This window comes from Pyrgilauda ruficollis, unplaced genomic scaffold (assembly GCF_017590135.1).
Source record: "Pyrgilauda ruficollis isolate IOZ18807 unplaced genomic scaffold, ASM1759013v1 scaffold59, whole genome shotgun sequence".
Taxonomy (NCBI): domain Eukaryota; kingdom Metazoa; phylum Chordata; class Aves; order Passeriformes; family Passeridae; genus Pyrgilauda; species Pyrgilauda ruficollis.
In genome coordinates this window covers 4,280,782-4,303,351 of record NW_024527599.1, presented here as the reverse complement: position 1 = coordinate 4,303,351, position 22,570 = coordinate 4,280,782, and the positions used below count along the sequence as shown (strand labels likewise).

The 22,570-nt window shown below is 55.1% G+C and overlaps 2 protein-coding genes across 4 annotated transcripts in view; one reads left to right on the top strand and one right to left on the bottom strand.

Annotated features, from left to right (window-relative positions):
* The first annotated feature begins 2,315 nt into the window (after positions 1-2,315).
* Positions 2,316-8,089, top strand: TRAF4 (TNF receptor associated factor 4). Its single transcript, XM_041482901.1, has 7 exons — positions 2,316-2,577; positions 5,285-5,336; positions 5,643-5,747; positions 5,821-5,982; positions 6,301-6,462; positions 6,536-6,691; positions 7,056-8,089. Exons 1-7 carry the CDS (start codon positions 2,435-2,437, stop codon positions 7,686-7,688), a joined length of 1,413 nt encoding a protein of 470 aa, XP_041338835.1. The 5' UTR covers positions 2,316-2,434; the 3' UTR covers positions 7,689-8,089.
* A 5,874-nt stretch (positions 8,090-13,963) lies between these two features.
* FAM222B (family with sequence similarity 222 member B) overlaps positions 13,964-22,570 on the bottom strand; it is a 36,127-nt gene continuing 27,520 nt past the window's right edge. For all 3 annotated transcript variants that reach the window (XM_041482581.1, XM_041482580.1, XM_041482579.1), the window contains one exon: positions 13,964-18,179. In XM_041482581.1, coding sequence (XP_041338515.1) covers positions 16,615-18,162 — 1,548 coding nt within the window. In that variant the 5' untranslated portion in view covers positions 18,163-18,179 and the 3' untranslated portion in view covers positions 13,964-16,614. The remainder of the gene's footprint in view (positions 18,180-22,570) is intronic.

Here is a 22,570-nt window from a genome sequence, read left to right as displayed (position 1 = left end):
CCTGCTGACTTGGGGCCATTACTGTAGCAGGAAACTGCCTGCAGATCCCGCAGCTGATTTATTTTGATTCCGGCACCTCTGTCGAGGTCGTATCCTCATTCCCACGAGGCTTAGGCAGGAGGTGCGGCTGCTGTCCCTCTGTCCGTCTGCCTGCATCCCTTACCCTGCCCTCCCTGGGCACGAGGCCCCAGCAGCCGGGAGAGCACACTCCCCACTCCTTTCCCTGCGGCCAAAGGCTCCACCTTAACTCGTTTAGGAGCTGGAGCGTCGGTTTTCTGTCCCTCCAGTTGAAGTTAAATAGAAGGCGGAGGGATGGAGTAGCAGGGAGAGGCTGGGGAAGAGCACAAGAGGCCTCTCCGAACTCAGATGGTTTCAAGAAGTGACCCATCACGGGAGACAGGGAACATATCACCTCCACAAAGGGAATTGCCCTGAGTGTCGCCTTTGTGTGAGACAAATGCCTGGCTGTGATGTTGAGTGCGGGGAGGGCTTTGCTTGGGGAGAGGGGAAAAAGAGGGGATCTTTGTTTGCAGGGTCTGACACCTCCCAGCCGCCCTGCCGGCACAGCCAGCACCTTCTGATGGCTTTGTCAGCTCCTGGCTAATTAGCAGAGATGCTCTTCAGTGAGGTTAGGGAAGAATAATTTTAAAACATCAAAGAGAAGCAGTAAATAATGATAAAAGTCGGCTGTTTCATGGTTGTCATCGGAGGCACAGGCTGCCTGTGTTTACAGGACTGATGTGTCCTGTCTTTGGAGTCCCATCAACCCCCAGGACACCAAGGACCTGTCCTTTTGGCCTGAACCTTGTCCCACAGTTGTGTCCAGGGACAGTTTCCAGTCGGGGCCAGGTCACAGCGTGTCAGGGACAGTGTCTGGGTCGTGCCTATCTCTTGCTGGAGACAGCCTGGCTCCGGGCTCTGCTGGCACAGAGTGGCAGAACCAGCTGGACCGTGGGGCTGCTGCCCTGGGGGTGTCACAGCCCGGAGCAAACCCGGCTGGGGAGCACCTCAACCCCAGCTCAAGGTGGCTATTGCTCCCCACTGCTCCCTGTACAGCTGCCCACTGTCACTTGTTTTTACCTGTCGGGTTTCCAGTACCACTGGGAGCTGGTTAAAGTTTAGCTCAGTGCTTTCCATCATCTGAGCAGCAGCTCACGATCTCCTGGAAAATCCCCTGCTGGTGGCAGCTTGTGCTCAGTGTACCCCAGTACAAGGTTCCCTGATATTTGGAATCCCCAGTGCAGCTCAGAACAACCTGCCATCCCTCAGGGTAACCCCAAAAATGAGCCACCCATTCCTTCCCTGGCAGCTCTGACAGCAAGCAGGCTGCCTCCCCCCAGGCTGCTGCAGGGTTTTATTTTAAGCAAAGCCTCTTGGGGAGAAGGGTAACGTGAGCTCTTTGAGTGACAAGTGATAGAGCTCGACTTGCTCAGCGTGTCCCCCAGGAATCCCTCTCCTCTGCCATTTGCTAATTGAAAACTGCTAACATTTGGGTCTGGAGCAACTGCCGCCCTTAATGGGAAGCTGGCTGGAGCGAGCGTTGGTGGGACTAACACATGCTCGCAGCCTGTCATCTGCTCGGCTCCATCTCTGGGGAAAGGGGCAAATACTCCCATATGCTGCTCTGATTTCTGAAAGAGCGACGAGGGGGCTGGAGCCAGACAGATTTGCTTTTATTCTCCCTCCTCCAGGCTCTTGCTCAGTTACAAACCGTGGCTGGAGGGAGGCTGCTGGCTGCAGCCTGGGGTGAGAGTCCCCAGCAAGACAAAGCCACAGGAGCGTGTGTCCCCCTCGTTCCTGTGGCGTGGAGGGCTCAGGGCAGCCCCTCCGTGTCCTGCTGTGTGTGGGTGGTGGCTGGGACACGAGCTGCTCTGTGGTAGGAGCAGGCCTGGGAGCTGTATCCCACCCCCAGCCGTGTCCTCGGGCTGCGAGCAGGAGTGTGGCACCCCTGGGACACCCCTGAGGCATGCAGGGTCAGCGAGGACACCGCAGTGTGTGCCCGCAGAGCCCGGGCCCGGCCCAGGGGAGGCTGCAGAGGGCGAGGGGGCCGTGTGTGATGAGATGTTGATGCTCCCCAAACTCCTGCGGTGACCGTTCCCAGTGCGGAGGGTACCAAACCCCCGCAGAGGGCTGTTCCCGGTGGGGTGCTCCCCAAGCCCCTAGGGTGGCCGTCCCCACGTGCTGCACCCCAAACCCCTCGGAGGGGCTGTCCCCGTGCGATGCTCCCCGAGCCCCCGGGATGCCGGCACCGCTCCATCCCCGCCGCGCGGCGGGGGGCGGGCTCGGGCGGGGGGCGGGGGCGATGCCGATGCCGTTCCCCGTCGCGGGGCGGGCTCAGGCCGGTCCCACCGCCCCGTCCGGCCTCCGGGCGGAGCCGGGCGCGGAGCGCGGAGCCGAGCGGGCGCGGGGCGGCGGCGGCGGCGGCGGCGGCGGGATGCCGGGCTACGACTACAAGCTGCTGGAGCGGCCGCGGCGCCGGGTGCTGTGCCCGCTCTGCGGGAAGCCCATGCGGGAGCCCGTCCGCGTCTCCACCTGCGGCCACCGCTTCTGCGACACCTGCCTGCAGGAGTTCCTCAGGTGAGACCCCGCATCACCCCACGGGCGACCCGAGCTGACGTTACTCCGCGCACCCCGTCCCCCGTGGGGTACCGCGCTCGCGCACCCCGCACCGCCCGGTCCGGGGTTCCGCACCCCGGGCGGCAGCGGGGGCTCCTCGCCATCGCCACCCCCCATCCGCCGCCGGGCCCGGGGTGCGGTGCCCGGGGTGCCCCGAGAGGGGTGCGGGGTGCCCCGGGCCGGTGCCGGAGTGCGTGGTGCACGGGGGTGCGGATGCCCCGGGCCGGGGAGGGAATGCGGGATATCCCGGGAAGGGGCGCGGGGTGCCTGGGGGTGCGGGGGTCCCGGGGAGAGATGCGGGGTGCCCGGGGGTGCTCCGGGCCGGGGAACGGCAGCGGTGTGCTCAGGGACAAGGCGCGGAGAGCCCCGGGGAAGCCGCGGAGTGCCCCGGGAAAGCTGCGGGGCGCCCCGGGATGCCTCGGGCCAGGGAAAGGCGCGGGGTGCCCGGGGTGCCCCGGGGCAGGGAGGGGGTGCGGGGCGCGCCCAGCCCGTGACAGCCGCCCCGCGGGTGCAGCGGCCCGTGGCCCCTTTCGCTGAGGAGGAGGAAGAGGAGGGCCGGGTGAAGCCCGGAGCGGCGAGTTTCGAGAATCGAACTTAACCCCTTCCTGCCCCGGCCCCGGCGGAGGAAGTGGCCGGGGGTGTTTTTGGGGAGGGGCGCACGGCCACCCCGGGGTCCCCGCGCCCACGGGTGAGCGCGACCCGGCCGTGTGCGCTGGACGGGAGCGAGGAGCCGGGGCCTCTTCCGAGCCCTGCGGTTTGGGACCCCCGGTACCGGCAGCCGGGGCACACGTGCGGGGCCGGTGCTGTCCCGGTTCCCGGCTCAGCCGGGGTCCCGCGGGGCAGGGCGAGGGGCTGCCCGTGCTTCCTCCGGGCGGTGACAATCGTCACCCCGGGCCTTTCCCCGCCTTTCCCAGCCGGAGCGACCTTCGCCCGGGGACAGCTCACGGGCACCACCGTCACCGGGGCCGGTTTCTGTGAAACCGGGCGTTCCCCGGGGCACGTGTCAGGGCGCATCTGTCCCCCCGCTCCCCCGCACCCCTCCCGCCGGCACCTCCGCTCTGCCGGGGGGAATGGCCTCGGGGGATCCCCCCCGAGCACAACGTGTTTGCCCCGGATCAGTTTGGGGCTCCCTTGGGCTGAGCCATCCAGCCCCACGGCGGTGCTGGGAAGGGCTGCCGGGGGTGTCGGGGGGTGCCGGGGCTCCCCGCCCCATCACCTCGCTGTGCCCCAACACGCCGTGAAGGTCAGAGGCAAGGACGGTCCCCCCGGGTGCTGCCTCAGCACATTCCCTGCCCGGCCAAGCGTGAGGAATGGGGAGGCTTTGTCGGGGATTAGGCGCTGGCTTCGGGTCATCGTCCCACTTCCCTGCCAGCCCCAGCACCCCAACACCGTGCACGGGGTGCAGGCACAGCTGGCAGCCCTGGAAGGGCAGCAGAGTGATCCCAGCCACGGGGCAGTGCCAGCCACGAGGCAATGCCACGGGTGCCCGGCCCTGTCTGGGAGCACCTTATCTCGGTGGATCCCTGATGACTCCCACAAAACCACCTGCGACAAACAGAGGGGGCACGTGGCAGAGCTGGTTGCAGCCCTTCCTCACGTGGGTCGCACCCCACAGGGTGTTCCTGGGGTTCGCTTGCACTCCCAGCACAGCTTGGTGGCCGCAGGGGACACGGCCAGGCAGCCCAGGCTGGCGCGTGCCCGGCAGCACTGCTGGCTCCGTCCTGGAGTCTCACATCCACTTGGCAGCTCTGGTCGAGGCCACGCCAGTGCCTGCCAAGGGCTCGCAGTGATTAGATGGGCACAAGGGCTGTCCAGGCGGGACAGCCTTGTCCAGTGTCACCTCAAAGACAGCAGAACCACAGGGTCCCTTTGTGTCCCTGCTGCACGTCCCTGTAGGCAGCACTGGTGGTCTCGCACCCCAGTGTCCATCAGGGATGGTGCATGGACACCTTCTCCACCCCCTGGGCACAGTGATGTGTGGACCAGAGGTGATGGTGACTCCTGGGCAGCTTTGTCACATGCCAGGCTGCCTTTTGGCTGGGTCCCTGTCTCCACTTCGTGCTGCTCCTCTGCATGGCAGGACTGAGCAGGGCCCTTCCCACCTCAGGGACAGCTCCTGGGGGGCCAGCAGGATGGGGACCCCTCCAGGGGGGCTGCCTGTCCCCCTGTCCTGACTCACCGTGGTGGCTGCTGGGGCCATTTCCTGTGGAGCAGGAGCCCCAGGGCCACGCATCAGGGCTGCACATCTGGCGCCCAGCTGTTGCCCTCCCCCTCCTCCCCTGGGCCCCCCGGCACCTGGGGCTGCCCCTGCCGGCCCCCTCCTGGCCAGCCGCCGCCGGCACCCTCCTTAATCCCAGGGGACGGATGGGCGAGGGGCTGCCGGGGCTCCAGATGGTGCCAGCGGCTGGCCTGGCCCCTGGGGAGTGCGGCCGGGCCGTGGGGGGCTGCCTGGGGGGTGTCTGGCGGGGGCATTTCCCAGCTCAGACAGATGGAGCAGGATTAGAGCCGCGGCTCCCCCAGGGTGGCGGCTGGATTTGGTACGGGGTGAGCGCTCAGCAGTGCAGGGACAGCAGCAATGTCCTGGGGTGGGGTGGCAGGGAGCCGGTGGGACACGGTGGCTGTGTCACCGGTGATCCCCAGCGATCCCGAGCCTTCTCTGTCTTTGCAGCGAAGGCGTCTTCAAGTGTCCAGAGGACCAGCTGCCCCTGGACTACGCCAAGGTGAGCCTGGCACACGGATGGGTACCCTGCTCCAAGGGGACATCCCCACCAGGGGCCGTCCCCAGCTCTGCACAGCGCCTGGCACAGCCACGCCGGCCTGGCACGGGCGCCCGGGCGGAAGCAAGAGCCCTTTGTGCCGCGGGCCGGGGAGCGGAAACCCGCTCCCGACAAAGGGCGCTTGTTGCTGTGCCCGGGGGGGATCCGGCCCCGGGCAGCGTGCCCAGGGCTCCCAGCCAGGCTGTGCCGGGGGCTGTGTGCCCCCCCAGCCCGCTGCAGGATGCTGATACCCCGCTGCTGCCCCTCCAGATCTACCCCGACCCCGAGCTGGAGGCGCAGGTGCTGAGCCTGGCCATCCGCTGCATCCACAGCGAGGAGGGCTGCCGCTGGAGCGGGCTCATCAAGCACCTCCAGGTAGGGCCTGGGAGGTTGGGGGTGGCAGAGTTGTACCCCGTGGCCTTCCCGTCACCATCCCTGTGTCCCCCAGGCCCATCTCGGCACCTGTGGCTTCAACGTGATCCCCTGCCCCAACCGGTGCAGCGCCAAACTGAGCCGCCGTGACCTCCCCGAGCACGTCCAGCACGGCTGCCCCAAGCGCAGGGTCAAGTGCGAGTTCTGCGCCAGCGACTTCACTGGGGAGGCCTTCGAGGTGGGCACTGGGGGGGACACTGGTGGGGACACCGCTGGCAGGGTGCCATGGTGGGCGTGGCTGTGCTGGGGGTGTTGTGGGGGGTGTAGCCGGGATGTGTGGGCACCCCATGGGCTGCAGGGGCACCGTGGGGACACAGCCTGGGGATGGGGACAGGGCCTGGATGGGGACACGTGATGATGGGGACAGCCTTGGGGGGGATGTGGACATGTGGGCTTCTGTGGTTGTTGTGCCCTCTGGCTGTGGGGGTGTCCTCATCCCTGTCAGGGCTGGCTGGTGAGGGCAGCCAGAGGGTGATGACACTGTTGTGGTCCCCAGGGCCACCAGGGCACGTGTCCCCAGGAGAGTGTGTACTGTGAGAACAAGTGTGGGGCCCGCATGATGCGGCGCCTGCTGTCCCAGCACGCCCTGGCCGAGTGCCCCAAGCGCACCCAGCCCTGCACCTACTGCTCCAAGGAGTTCGTCTTTGACACCATCCAGGTGAGATGGAGCCCACGGGGACCCTCTCCCTGCCAGCTCCCAGCCCCTGCTGACAGCCTCTCTGCCTCCCCAGAACCACCAGTACCAGTGTCCCCGGTACCCCGTGCCGTGCCCCAACCAGTGCGGGACACCCAGCATTGCCCGGGAGGATGTGCCCACCCACCTCAAGGAGAGCTGCAACACTGCCATGCTGCTGTGCCCCTTCAAGGAAGCTGGCTGCAAGCACCGGGTGAGTGCTGTCCCTGAGACCAGCCTGCCCTGGCGTCCTTGGGCATGGGCTGCTGTCCCTACTGTGTCACGCCTGTCCCCCACAGCACCTCCACTCCGCTCCTGCCCCAATGTCTGTCCCATCCCTTGTGTTCAGCCTCATCCATGTGGCTCCATGTCCTCACCCCTGTGTTCGCCCCTCAAGTGTCGCCCTGCCACCCCAACCAGGTGTCCCTGTGCCACCCCTGTGTCCCCATGACATGCCTGTGCCAGTACCCCGTGCCCCAATGACATCTCCATGTTATCCCCACGGTACCTCCTCTCCTGTCCCGTGTCCCCCTGCTGTCCCTGCCACCCCGCTGCTGACGGTCCCGCTGTCCCCCCAGTGCCCCAAGCTAGCCATGGGTCGGCACCTGGAGGAGAGCACCAAGACCCACCTGGGCATGGTGTGTGCCCTGGTGAGCCGGCAGCGCCAGGAGATCCTGGAGCTGCGCCGGGACGTGGAGGAGCTGTCGGTGAGCAGCGACGGGACCCTCATCTGGAAAATCGCCGACTACGCCCGCAAGCTGCAGGAGGCCAAAGCCCGCAGCAACTACGAGTTCTTCAGCCCCCCGTTCTACACCCACAAGTACGGCTACAAGCTCCAGGTGTCGGCTTTCCTCAACGGCAACGGCAGCGGGGAGAGCAGCCACCTCTCCGTCTACATCCGCGTGCTGCCGGGCGAGTACGACAACCTGCTGGAGTGGCCCTTCTCCTACCGCGTCACCTTCTCCTTGCTGGACCAGAGCGACCCATCGCTCTCCAAGCCCCAGCACATCACCGAGACCTTCCACCCCGACCCCAACTGGAAAAACTTCCAGAAGCCGGGAGCCTCGCGCAGCTCCCTGGACGAGAGCACCCTGGGCTTCGGCTACCCCAAGTTCATCTCCCACGAGGACATCAGGAAACGGAACTACGTGCGGGACAACGCCATCTTCATCAAAGCTTCGGTGGAGATCCCCCAGAAGATCCTGGCCTGAGCCCCGGAGGGGGACAGGATGTGACCGGGGTGCCCCCGGTGGTGCTGAGCCCCTGCCCGCAGCCGCTGTCCCCGGCGTGGGGACGCTGCCGTGGCACCGCGGTGGCTCTCAGGACAGGCAGGGACGGGGCTGCTCCCGCGTCCCTCCTGGGGCTGGGACTGTCCCCTGGGGCAGCCCCTTCTCAGGTGCCCGGGGGTGCCGGGGGGCTGGGCCCCCTGAGCCCCTCCCCGAGGTGCCCAGCGGCCCCCGCCAGCCTCGCTGGGGACCCTGCAGGACCCCACTGGCCAGAGCCATATTTTGTAAACTGGTGCTCCCCAGGTTGTTATTTATTACCCCGGGCTGGGGCTGCTGCCCCCTCCCCACATTTTTTTTTCTTTTCAATAAACTTTTCTTGTATTTATTACGGCCGCCTGAACCTCCTTCCTCAGCCTGAACCTCCTTCCTCTGCCTGCCGGGGTCGGGATGGCAGGAGCGGGGGATGCTCCTGGGTGCTGGGGACAGGGAGAGCCGGGAGCGGGCAGGGGGGCACGGAGAGGGGTAATCCCTGAGCCACGTCCCGGCGGCAGACGGGCTCAGATGGAGCCGGTTAATTCGGTAATCACCGGCAGCAGCGGGGATGGAGGAGCCGCCAGCCCCGGGGGGCTGTTTCCCTGCAGGGCCCCCCTCGGTCCCATCAGCCCCTCGTTAGCGCTGGAGTAATTAACGCCCCGGGGGAGGGCGGCATCCCGAGCAAACGGGGTGGGCGATGGTGGGGGGCACTGGGGCAGACTGGGGGGGTCGGGCTGGATCAGGCCCCGTGTCCGTGTGTCTGGGCCCCCTCCCGTCACCCCGGCGGCGATGGGGGAGTCGCTGTCTCTGCAGGATAATCCCACAATTGCATTAGTGCTGCTCCGGTTTAAGGCAATTAGCCCCTAATTAGCTGCACCCTGCGGCCCTGGCTGGGCTGGTGGGGGGCAGCACTGCCGGGGGTGTCCCCATACCCCGTTCCCCCCTCACCCCCCCAGGAGTGTCCCCTGAGCAGGTCCCAGCCCGGTGGCCCTGGGGAGCTGGGCAATGCTCCTGTCCTTGCTGGTACCCAGTGCCAGCCTGTTCTGGTGCCCAGTTCCATTCCTGCAATGGGGCGAAATGCAGGTCCAAACTGGTGCCCAGTGCCAGCCTATAGTGGTGTCCAGTGCCAGTCCATACTGGGCCACCAAACTGGGGTCTGATGCCAGCCCATTCTGGTGTCTGGAGTCAGCCTGTACTGGTGTCCACACTGGCACCCAGTGTCACCCCACGCTCGTGCCCAGTGCCAGCCTCAAGCTGATTTGTGATGCCAGCCCCAGATGTCGGACAGTTCTTGCCCATGCTGGTGCCTGGCGTGCCCAATATCAGCCTGTGCTGGTGCCCAGAGCCAGCCCAGAGTGGTGGCAGTTCCTACCCACACTGGTGACCCATGCTAGCCCATACTGGTGCCCAGTGCCAGCCCAAACTGCTGCCCAGGGCCCGGCCATACTGGTACCAGTGCCAGCACAAAGTGGCCAGTCCATTGCCAGCCCGTACTGGTGCCCAGTGCCACCCGTGTGTTAATGTCCAGTGCCAACCCATACTGGTGACCAGTGCTGGCCCACACTGGTGCCCGGTTCCAGCCCATCCCATTGCCCATCCCAGTGCTCAGTTCCAGTTCATCCCAGTGCCAGTTCCAGCCCATCCCAGTGCCCGTCCCAGTGCCCGGTTCCAGTCCATTCCAGTGCCCATCCCAGTGCTCAGATCCAGTTCATCCCAGTGCCAGTTCCAGCCCATCCCAGTGCCCATCCCAGTGCCAGTTCCAGCCCATTCCCGTGCCTGGTTCCAGTCCATCCCAGTGCCAGTTCCAGCCCATCCCAGTGCCAGTTCCAGCCCATTCCCGTGCCCGGTTCCAGTCCATCCCAGTGTCCAGTTCCAGCCTGTCCCAGTGCCCGTCCCAGTGCCAGTTCCAGCCCATCCCATTGCCCATCCCAGTGCTCAGTGCCAGTCCATCCCAGTGCCAGTTCCAGCCCATCCCAGTGCCCAGTTCCAGTCCATTCCCGTGCCCGGTTCCAGACCATTCCCGTGCCCGGTTCCAGCCCATCCCAGTGCCCGTCCCAGTGCCCGGTTCCAGTCCATTCCAGTGCCCATCCCAGTGCTCAGATCCAGTTCATCCCAGTGCCAGTTCCAGCCCATCCCAGTGCCCGTTCCAGCCCATTCCCGTGCCCGGTTCCAGTCCATCCCAGTGTCCAGTTCCAGCCTGTCCCAGTGCCCGTCCCAGTGCCAGTTCCAGCCCATCCCAGTGCCCAGTTCCAGTCCATTCCCGTGCCCGGTTCCAGACCATTCCCGTGCCCGGTTCCAGCCCATCCCAGTGCCCAGTTCCAGTCCATCCCAGTGCCAGTTCCAGTCCATCCCAGTGCCAGTTCCAGCCCACTCCCGTGCCCGGTTCCAGCCCGCCCCGGTGTCCCCGTGTCCCCCCGCCCGGTGCTCGGCTCAGTGGCGCCGCCGCGTGGGGACCGAGGGGAGGGGAAGATGTTGATAGAAATGTACTGCCTTATAATTTATATAAATGAATAATAATTATCATTATTATTATCATTATAATTATTATGGCAACAAATTTTTATAATTAGTATTAAGTATACATTTTATACTTACATATTTTCTGCTTATTTTTTATTCTATAGTAATGAATTTTATTTAATATATACATTTTATATATAATACTTTAAAATATTTTAATTTTAATATTTCGTATACAATATACGTATATTTATATATTATATCAAATTTCATATACAAATATAATTGCATTACATAATATTTTAGTATTTTATACTATAGAAATTTTATCTGTGTATTTACACACCTTCCATTCTTCATATTTATCATACATTTAATTTCTATTTAATAGCCGTTCATAATTCTTGTTCTTATATTTTATATTTTTTATATTGTATATGTGTTATGCACATTTTATTTCTATATTTTTATTTGTGTGTATATACACACCCCCAAACACACACAGAGTGCAGGGACAGCCCTGTCCCTCTGACCAGCCCACACACAGGGTGTTGACAACCCTTTATTCCAACAAGTTGCCTTAAAATAAATAAAATAAAATCAAAATCCTTATATAATTTATGAACTAAAAGTGGGAAGCAGTGCTGGAGGAAGCCTGGGCAGCAGCTCCTGGATGAAAAAAACCACTCTGGGAGCTTGGAGTTATCCCTGTCCCCACCTCAGGGACCAGCTCCCAGCTCTGCTTTCTCTGCTTGGGTTGATTTTCCCCTTTTCCTGCCCCTTTCCACCCTGTCTGTGGGATGTGCTGTTGATTGCTGCACTCCAGCTCGGTTCCCTGGAAATGTCAGCGGGATCTTGGAGCACCTCTTAACCTTCAGCGTGGCGGCGATTCCCCGGCAGGGCTGGGCCGAGGAAAAGCAGGAGGGGGAGATGCTCTCAATGCTCAGGGAGGAGAGGGAGACAAATCGATGCTTGCTGCTAAATTTAGCCTCAAATATCAAGTTTAAAAATAAACTTCCTGGAAACTTGGTGGTTTGAGGGTTTATTCTAAAGGTTTGTGCTGCCAGCTCACTCCCTGCTCCGCTGTCCCAACGTTGCTGAGATGCTGGAAGGACCCCCAGAAGATGCTGAAATCAGGGAGGAAAATCTTATTAAATATCTGAAAAATCGAGGAAGACCCCACCTGGAGGGCTCTTTGCCTGTGTAAGACCCCACCTCAGAGGAGATGCCCTAAATAACCCCCAAACCTTTTTAATCTCTTTGGGATTGTATACAGGGAGGATTTTTTGGCAAAACCACTTCATCCGCTCACACCATAGAGCCCAAATTTGTGCTGATTCTTGATGCTTCTTCTGAAACCAGACATTGATATTGTATAGGGAGAAAAATGTGAGAAAAATTTCCTTTGCACATCCTTTATTAAAGACTTATCTGGGCCCCCTCCCTCCCCATTTTCCCCAGGAGTGAGGGGTTTGAGGGCAGTGAAAGCTGACAAGATTTCACAGCAGTTTTTTGGTGCAATCTCCCTTCACTCTCCGTACATCACTCCGGCTTGCAGCCGCCCCAGCAGAATCAACAGCCTGTACCCAATTGCTTTGAAATTAACTTAAACTAAGCAGATAAAACACTCCAGTAATTTTATTGCAATTTGGCTCTGCTGAACGTTGAAGAGCATCCGAAAGGCGGCTCTTGCTGGAGGGTGTCCAGTGCGTGCTCCTCCAGCAGCTGACCACAGCGTGCCACTTTCCTTTGGCTCCTCCACCCTCTGGACCCCCCAGGACCCCACAAGGATTTTTTTCCAGGATTTTTTTTCAGCTCTGAATTTTTGCAGCATCCCCAGTGTTGCTCCTCTCTGAACATCACAAGCTGTTGGAGCTGCTGGAGTTCGCAGAGAACATCTGGGTGTTGCCTACCTTGGGTCAAAATCTTTGGAAGAAAAATGCATTTGGCCCTAAAGGAGAAGCTTTTAAAATGTAGGATTTTACTCAAAGCCCTCAGCTTAGCTGTGGCTGCAGCTGCTCACACCAAGTCCCTGCTGGATTGCTTTCCACCAGATCCTTGCTCCATGTCCAACTGGCTGCAGAGATGATGAGAAAATCTCCTGAAAACTCCTTGCAGAAGAGATTTTTCCTGTTGGGAGGATGGATGAAGAAACCAGATACCAAAGAAGCTTTGAGTCAAAGGAGAAGAGGATCCTGAAGCTCTGATGGATGGAGTGGCTGCTGCTGGAATTTCCGGATGCCGGAGAGGGATGCAGCAGTGCCTGTGGGCAAACAGCTCTTCCTGCCTCAGCTCAGCCAGGCTAAGCTGCCTGGTTTAGCCCAAATTCCAGGAAAACCACGTGGGAACCAAATGTCCATAGCATCTGGGGAACAGTGGGAACAGCAGGAAGGCGGGATTTTGACACCCAGGTTTGCAGTGAGCACAGGAGACGGGGTTGGAGTTTTGTCCTTCTGAGAGATGGAAGCAAAGATGAAATGAGATGTACAAAACCCTGGCAGGTCCCATCTTCTGGAAGGTGATTGTGAATGTTACAAATTCTCTTTAAAATTTTGGCAGGACTCAAGCCCCCTCCTCCACTCCTCCTCCTCCTATTTTTAACCATTCTTTCAGCACCTTTCTCTCAGAGACTCTTTCTCTGTTTCCCCAAACCTTTCCCCTTATTGGAGCAGTCAGCCAGACTCTGCCTGATGCATTCCTACCCCAGAAACCCACGGAGACCCTTCCCCAAATTCCCTCTGGGACAAACACCTACCCTGTGACTCCACCTCACACTGCCTAAAACCAGCAGAAGGGGCAGAGGGACAGGTCTCTTTTTTTATTTTTCCCGTGGACAAAATAATAACAATAAAGAAAATTCTAGTTGGTACCCATAGCACAGAAGCAGCAGCCTTGCTCATCAGTCTTGTGGCTTAATGAAATACAGCAGCAATTCCCAGTTCTGTCCCCAGTGATCCCCAGCAAACAGCTCTGGTTGGTTTCCACGGGAGCAGCCGAGGCCCCCGGAGACATCCGACATGGAAAGCTTAAAGAAAACTCACGTGTCTTTTATAAAATGTTCACTTTGGGCTGTAACAAACTGGGCTTGTGGCTGAACAGCTCCAAAGCTTCTGCTCCAAACTTGGGGCACAGATTCCCTGTGGAAGGGTTCACACCACGCTCGTGTTTATCCTTCCCAGGATCTTCCTAAGGTGCAGCTCAGGGTTCTGAAGTGCTGCGGGGATGGGGAGGGTGGAGCTGCTGCTGAGGAGCTCAGGAAACAGCCGAGCTTTACTCATTCCCCAAGGAGCAGAGCAGGCACCCAGCATCCAGCAGGGAGCAGGGCCTGGTGCTGGAGTCAGTGACCCATGGATGGACAGATGGACAGAAGGGCAAGAGGAGCTGCAGTGTGAGCCCCAAAGGTTGGTGACCACCCACAAGAGGCTCCTGGAAGAGAAGGAACATTCCCAGCCTTTTGGTTCCTCTTAATTCGGCACTGGGCAGAGAGAAAAAACCACAGGAGGTTTTTCCATGTTTCCAGGAGAGCAGGGCACAGCTCCTACCACACAAAGCTCTTCCCTCCCTCACCCTGGTGACAGTGCCACAGCCAGACCCCCACCCTGGGCACCTACACCAACCTTTGCTCCCAAAATCCCCCCTGGGAATGAGGCAGGACAGTGCTTCTCCTTAGGGGTGAGCAGGGAAGGATGGAGAGCCCATCACAACAGGGCTGCTGCAGAGGTGAAAAGGGTTGGTTCAAAGAAAAATCTCACTCCCAGACCAAAAGGAAAGGTTTCAGTATATTTTAATAGTAAAATGATTCTTATTTTTTTCAAGCAATGTCCCACCTGGATGAGTCTCAGCAGGAATTTTGCTTCCCGGTCCTGCTGTACCGGGGCAAAGCCTTGGAGGTCGTGGCTGTACCTGTGCACAACAGTCCCCAAAAACTCACAGCGTGCTGCCAACACCACCAAAACCTCCCAGGCAACCACCACCACGGCACAGGACTCTGCTCAGGCTCTCGGGAGAAGAGCAGGAGTTAAAAATTAGCTTTTAGTAACAGTCTGGGTTAAGATTTGGAGCAGGCTACGGAACAGAGGAGAGGCCAAGGTTTTGTTTAGTAAAAAGGTAGCAGAACACCTTACAGTGACTGACTGGGCAGGGAGGGGTGAGGTCAGAGCACAGCCCTCGCTGGGGTGGGTTTGGGACGGGGAAGACGACGGGGTGGCTGTCGGGGAAGCAGCTTCAGACTCGAACTCTGGCTCCAACAGAATGGATTCAGAAAAATATTGCATGAAAAGCCTCAGGGTTTTCGTTCTTTCATAGATGTATATTTACCAGTTTTCACAAAGACTGCAGGAATACGATTATAAACAATAAATTAGGACTTCATGTTGCTATCATTTGGCATAACACAATCAGGCAATTTTTCCTTTTTTTAAATATAAGGCAACACAAGCCAACACATAATTTAATCCGTCTTTAGTCAAATTGCTTAACTTTGCTCAGGAGTTACCACTAAAAACGGGTTATAGTACACTTAAAAGAATTTAAATAATGACATAAGTGTACTAACTTACGCAAGGAGTCAGAAACGTACTCTGCTAAGCTTTGAAACCTAAATATTTGTTACAGCCCAGGACTACACATTCTAAATTAAAAAAATACAAATAAATGTTTTCTAATTTTCCCATTTACGAAAAACTTTTAAGAATCTCTAGCCAACTATGACGTCACTTCAAAACTTTTTTTTAAATTTTTTTTTTTTTAAATTTTGTATGATGTCTTTAAGATTTTTTTTTAAACCATGCTCATTAAGGAAAGTTCAAGGAGCAAATACTTAAGGCTTTGTTTTTCCAAGGGCTGTGAGGGAGGCCAGTGGATGGCAGAGGCCAGTGGGTTCACCCATACACAATGCTACTCAAACCCACACTACCAGGCGACATTCATACAGAAATATTACACTTAAAAGTTACAGTGTAGAGCAATATTTTTTAGCCAGTGTACATAGAAAGAATCAATGCATTTATTTTTTTAAACTTTTTCTTCTTCTTCTTTTTTTTTTCTTTTTTTTCTTTTTTTTTTTTAATTTCCAAACTTGATTGTGATCATTATGTTCAAGTATTAGTCTCGTTAACAGAGATGAGGAATTTTCTACTTACAATAAATTCGGCTGTTAGAAAGGAAAGGGATGTTTTGGTACACAGAGGAGAACAAGATGCTGAGGTTACCCAGTAGTTAGTGTCCTACAGTCACTGACTCAACTGGCTGCTGGAAGTGACGTGGGGAAGGAACAGAAGGAGTTAGGCACCGAGACCCTGGGAAAAAGGGATGTTATAAATAGCTTCACTAATTCCCAGGGAGAAGAATTGTTCCATTAAATCCGCTGGGGTGTTTTGATGGGAGAGGAAGAGGGGACTGTCAATCCCACAGTGGCTTTTGAGAGGAGCTTTGATTCAGACCAACCGCCTCCCACCCCACAGCGAGACCGCGCTCGCTGCACCGAGGATGGGCTGAGCGGCATCTCCTCACCCTGACAGCAATTCCAGCTTCCACAGAAGTGGCTGAACCCTTTTTGGAGTTGTCAGTGGGTCTGGATTCCCTTCACACGAGGCTGGCCAGACTCCTAGCAGCGAGGGATTCAGACAACGTGAGCTTTGAGGCTGGTGGAAGGGCAGTGGGGAGGGGGAACACGAAGAAAGGCAGCTCCCCGTGGCTGCCTTCATCCCAAACCCGCCGTTCCCCTCCTCATACCCTGTCCAGAAAACAGAAAGCGTCAGAAAAATCTGCCAGAGACTTTTGACTTTGGACAAAGTCTAAATGATAAACGTGGGCAAGAAACAGCTAAAAAGCTTCTCCCTCTATTAAAGCCTAAATACATACCCCTAGCAGGCTCTTTTCAAACATAGGCTCTTTTTCAATTACACAGGCCTCTAGACAGTGCAAATGGTCAATGTTTAATGCATTAATGAAATGGGCTTTTGAGTTGAAAACAAGCCCTACTCCCTGACAAAATTCTGTTGCTCTTAATCTTGTGAGGAAATTGAGATGGAAATGGAAGCAGCTACACTACCTCGCTCTCGCCGGAGCACAGATGCGGCTGCAAAACCCTGCAGCAACTCAACCTCAGTCCAGCGAGGAGCTGCTCAGCAGAAGGCAAAAAAAAGCTGTACAAAGGGGGACTCTGCAGTGAGGAAACAGCTGTGGCGTGAAGTAGTGTAATGAAATTCTTTGACACAAAAGGCATGTTAAATATTTGATGCATAAAGGAGAGAGATAACATGTAAGCAAAGCTCTTTAAATATACAGTATGTCTTCTTCCAATGGGTACTATAATGATCACACAAGTTTGCAAGTTAAAAACGCCTTGCTTATTAATTAAAATTAAGACTAAAACCTATAATTTTTTTTTTTTTTTGTCTGTGAAAGTGACTGCAGCCTATCTATACCCTGGGTGTTGAATATGAAGATTTCGACTATCGGTTGGTTCAGGTGCTCGGTTCATGGGAGGCCGATGGACTTTTCCCAGCACAGCCATGCTCTGGTCTCGGAAGCAGGACTGCTGGAAGTCCCCACTTAGGTAATCCATGGTCTGCATCACATTATTCTGGCTGGATGGGCCAGCTCCAGCTCTGTAATGAGTTCCTCCTGCACAATCCAGCGTCGCTCCTGCTGGCTGTCCCCCATGGAAAGGCATGGTGAGGTCCTGGGACCCAGAGCTGTCACTGTTGGGCGTGGGCAGAATGTTATTCCAGAGGGGCTGGAAATAGTGCCCATTGGTATATGGCAAAGGTCCCTGCAACCCGTTCACAGGCGGAGAAGGCGTAGGCTTCTCGATGGGGGGCTTCAAGCTGAAGGACTGGCCCATGCACAGTTCTTGAGGGTAGTTGGAAGTTTTGCCAGGGAAACTCTGCCCTGCAATCTCTCTCTGAGGGTGCTTCCCTGCGAGTCCAGCAGGCCCAGCAGCATCCCCACACATTTGCTGCAGATGTGCAAGCTGGTGCTGGTTCCACGCAACCGATTTGATTTCGTTCTGGTAGGCGGGTGGCACCCTGTTAATATTGACCATGGGCACATTAACAGAGGCAGGAGGAATAGCAGCAGCAGCATGGTCGACAGGGTTTACTACACAGGAAGGCATGGGTGTAGGGACATTGTGAGTAGATACCCTGGTACTTGCATTGATAAGCAGGTTGCGACTTATAGGGCTGGGGTTTGCAATCTGTCCCTCACACACTGAGGTAGTGCTAATGCCAGCTCTGGCCTGGCAGAACTGGTTAATCTGGTGCACAATGCTGCTCAGGTCCGGTGGCTGGTTCTGCTGCAGGGTGGCAGCCATAGAGAGGGGAATGGTTGAGGTAGACACGGTCACATTCGGCGGCGCGTCTGCGTCCGGCATCTTTCTGCCTCCATGTAAACCCGGCTGCAGCAGCGGGTTCTGGGGGTGCTGCAGGGTCTGGTGTGCCATGGGCTGAGGGTGCTGCAAGCCCTGCGGCTGCTGCATGTTCTGCGGGTGCGGCAGCGCCTGCGGGATCCCCTGAGGGTGCGGTAAGCTGGGTGGCTGTGGAATACCCTGAGGGTGCTGCGGGATGCTCTGGGGGTGCGGCAAAGTCTGTGCATGCTGGAGAGCCTGCTGGCGAGCGAGCGCCTGGGGGTGGGATAAAGTGCTTGGTGCAACGTAGGGCGTGGAGGGGGGGTTCATCATCGCCTCCGGCAGCAGGCGCGCGCGCGTCCCGTCAAAGTCCTTGATGATTCCTTTCGCTGGGGATTTGACTATGGCCAGCAGGCCCGTTTTTGTGGTGGCCTGAGATGGGTAGGGGCTGTACCTCTGGCCCGAAGTATCGAGTCCGTTCACAGTACGGCGTATGTGTTTCCTCTGGGGAACCTTGACGCTGTTCGGAAAGATTTTTATAGTCAGTGGATTGTTGGCGACCTTCTTAGCATAAGCATCCAATTCTGCTGGGGTAGGATACTGTGCAGATCTCATTTTCTGTGTAGTGTCCCCTGCGGAGAAAGGAAATTGGTCAGTTCTGGTAAGCAAGGGATCAAGCCCAGGGCAAGACAGTCACACAACAAGGGTAGAAAATCTCCAAGGACTCAAGAGGCAAGGAAACTTCATCCTGCCAGACCAGCGGGTCATGGAGCAGAAAACAGATTCCCTTTATTACCTGGTGACCAACACAAGCCCCAGTTCAGCTTAAGGCAAGACCTGCCCAGGGGAGCAAAACAAAATCATGTTCTCATTGGCGTATGTTTGCAGTTGGACAAAAACAGGTAATGTGTTTATAACAGATTGTCTCCAGCTGAAATATTCCTCACAGCTTGCAGTGGTGGGCTGGTTTTTTATTCTCTTAATTTCAGCTGCCTCTCCATCGCTCTTCAAACCATTCTCAGTATTTTTACCATGGAATTCCAAATCAGAAAGATATAAACTAAACATGAAGCCCCTGCAATCCTGAGGTGGGAACATACTATGGTGGGCTGACCCTGGCTGGGCACCAGATGCCCCCAAAGCTGCTCTGTCACTCCCTTCCTCAGCTGGGCATGGAAGAAGAAACCACAGGGTCAGAATAAGGAAGGGGAGGTAGCACTCACCAACTACTGTCACGGGCAAAACAGACTTGGGGAAATTAATTTATTACCAATCCAATCAGAGTAGGGTAAGGAGAAATAAAAACCTCTTCCTTCCACCCCTCCCTTCTTCTCAGGCTCAACTTCGCTCCTGACTTCCTCCACCTCCACAGCACAGATGGACACAGCTGCCTCACCATGGGCTGCATGGGAATCTCTGCTCTGGTGCCTCCTCCTTCTCCCCCTCCTTCTGCAGTGCCCTGGGGGTCCGTGCAGAGCTGTTCCTCTCACGTATTCTCACTCCTCTCTCCAGCTGCAGTTGTGCAGGTTTTTTCCCCCTTCTTAAATCAGTTGTTTCTGTGGTGTGTCCATCCTGAAGCCGGCTGGAACTGGCTCCATCAGACATGGGGGAAGTTTCTGAGCAGCTCCTGCATCCCCCCACTACCAAACCCTCGCCCTGGCAAACCCTCTACACATCAAAGCTTCAGCTCAAGCCTCCATTTACACCCCACTCCTTTCCTAGGTGCTGACATCTGAAAGCACTGAGTGTCTTTCTGTGCATTAGGAAGCTCTTGTCAGCCCAAACTCAGCAAATGGAAGGAGGCTGATTATTTTATGGCCTGCAATTATTTCTTCGGCTGACTTTCCAAGGTGGCACCTTGCTAAGGACAACATCCCCACATCACATGGCAAAATGATGTGATTACCTCACAGGATTAAAAACATGCTACTCCCCAGACAGAGACAAAAGCCTTCTGGAGACAGAGGTGTGGTTTCACTTCCTCTGATTTACCAGATACCTACCTGGCTCAAAAGCTCCAATTGCTTCTGCAAAGAACTTCAGAAATCTAGGGAAATGCATGTGTGTCTCTTGCCATAATCACATTCCAAGCAGAGAGTTGGGCTGTTTCCCACCACAGCTCTGCTGCCTAACTCCTATGGGACTCCTGCTGATTTTATAATCTTCAAATAATGGCTTGCAGCTTTGACAATCCAATTTAGCTTTTGCTTGATTTCCCCCCACCTCACCTTTCAAAATGTTCACTGGTAAAAATGAAAAAACAGTTCACTGGAAAAAAATGTCCATCCTTTTTCCTAAAATTTTTCAGCATCCCTGTGCTACTTGCTGTGCTGAGAGGACAGGGAATGTGGCAGCCACCCAAGAATACCCCAGCCCCATATGTGGCCCTCTGACCCAAGGAAATTTAATGCTCCAGCAAAGAGCTTTCTGCTCCCAGGCAAACAGCCCTTCCTCTTGAAAATCCACCTCTGATTCTTTCAAGCAAATTGCCTCAAAAGATGAGTACCAGCCACTTCTCTCTTTGCATCCTGCAGCTTCCTGTTGTCACAGGTGAGGGAGAGCAGCTCTGCTCTAAGAGCTCTCACTTTCAGAAAAGAAAGGTCAGAAAATGGAAAATAGAATAGATACCAGAAGAAAGGTTAATTATGGAAGTATTAAAAATATCTTTTGTGAAATAAGAAGCTTTCCAAGCAGTTTGTCTCTCATCTCTAGCACAGCTCGTACCACGGCGCCAGTTATACCTGTACTCCCTGTGCTGTCCAGACACTGGCACATAACATCCCTTTCTCTTAATCAAAGGCAATATTAACCCAAACATCTCTCTGTGCACATCCCTGTACCTGTCTCTGCAGGCAGGTGGTTTGTATCTGCCCTTTTGAGCGAGCTGCTGTGCTCCTAAGGGAGAGGAGAGCCTCCGAATGGCATTTGCCAGTATCACCCTGCCTCAAAAGCCAAGGCCTTTGTGAACTCCCAACCTTTATTTTTAGCATTGCCCATGCTCATTAAGGTCTGTTTCTTCCCCAAGACATGACCCTGGCAACCCCCCATAAACCAGAGAAGAATCAAAGGACAAAGGACCCCATACCTGTCTGTGTTATGGTTTATGTTATGCTTGCAGACACTGTCATATTCTATTTTCAGATGAAAAATTAAGGAGATACTTTAAAGACACCTTTGCCATCAAAATTTCCCAGCCGGGTTTACATTTTTATAGGCAAATCAGCGAATTAAATATAAACACTAAACAGACATACTGAGCATTCTTTTATCCAATAATTGATTTTCTGTTACACAGAAGTTTCAGGAAGCAGCTAAAACATGGATGTTTGAACAGGCTGCAGCCATCAGTCAGACACACCTCTACTCCCAAACCTGGAAGAACTCCTTCCTCTGAGAGAAAACAACCCCTCAGTTAAACTTAAATGACACCCCAGCACCAAGTCTGGCATCCTACCAAAGGCAAACCACCTCTTAAATCCCTTGGATGGGATCTTCTGAACCCAACCACCACTCCAAACAGCACCTGGTTTATGTACAGGTAAGATGATGCTCCTTTTACTCCAGGCTAACTCAGCCATGTTACTCAGGCCTGAAGGTGAAGTATTTCTGAGTGCCCCAGAGTGCTTTGCTAGTAGTTCCACAGGCAAGATTCCATGACTGTAGTAATTAAGGCAGTAAAATATTAGAAGAAAGGCATTACACAGTGAGCAAGAATCTGAATATCCCATACAAATACCCTACAAACCAATAAAGAACAATTAGTTCTGGTAACTAAGTGAATGAAAAGCCTGCTAAAATAGTCTGAAAGAAAATGCTGGTATTGGAATATCATAATTTGTGTGCAAGAGGAAGAATTCCAGATCCGGCCATAATAAAATGATGAGGCAACAGCAGAGGAAGAAGCTTCATTAGGAGAACAATGGGATGAGCTCCAGGAAGCTCCCTAAAATGGTGAATGCAAGGCAGAACACGTTTATTGAAAAGTAATTATTTCATGTTTATTATAAGGCAAAGCTGTGCACATGAGCAATTACCCCAATAAACTGCAAGTTCACAACTCCTGCTAATCCCGTGGCAACCGACTCCTCTGGTCACACTCCTGGTCTCACCACTGCAGCTATTTCTGTCATGGAATGAGACAGATTTCCCTGCCTCACCTCAGCACTAATGGAACATCTTTTAAGTGCATTTCACATTAAGACTTTAAAACCCACTGCTTTTTAAAAGCTGCCTATGGTTAAATTTTCATTATCATTAAACAAAATACAAACAGGCCTTCAGGATTGCTACCCTAATGAGAGCTCCTGCTCTGGGACAAGCCAGAACCAGCTGTGCCACCTTCTGCATAAAACCCTCAATTTTAGCAGTTTCTCTAAAGGCTTTACAGAAAGAACCCTCACAAAAAGACTCAGTTTAGCTGATGATCCCATATTCAGTCTAACCTCCTCTTCTCTGATGTCCCCTCCTAACAAAACACTTCCTAAGAATCACCTTTCACTTGATTTTGCACCATTGTCACAGAAAAACGACCTTTTTTTCTCCCCAGAAGGTTTGTCACTGCTGCTATGCCCAACAGCAGCTGCAGTCACAGCCTGAAAAATTTTGCCTCAAATATCCCAACTGACCAGTCAGGTTTATACTGGAGTCACTGGGAGGAAGGAGAGAATATCAACACCGGGCCAATGAGAAATCCTCTGTGTGGAAAGGGAATTCCAGGGTTAGCCTGAACTCAGGTTGGAATTCAGCAAAAAATACTGAAATTGGATGTCCTTTAGTCACTAGTTTCTAAAGGAAAAAAATATGTGCATATTAATCTACCAAACTCCTACTGCATGGACCACTTGTAAGAACAAGCCCCTTATTAGAGAGTGAATATGAAAAAAAAAGGTAATTGAGCTAATATGGATTTTTAAGCACTAATAAGAAGTCTGATTCAGAAAACTACACTTAAAAATTATTTATGCAAACACTGTAAGTCTGAAGAAAGGCAATGCTGTGGAATTCTGTACCTTTTATAAAAGCA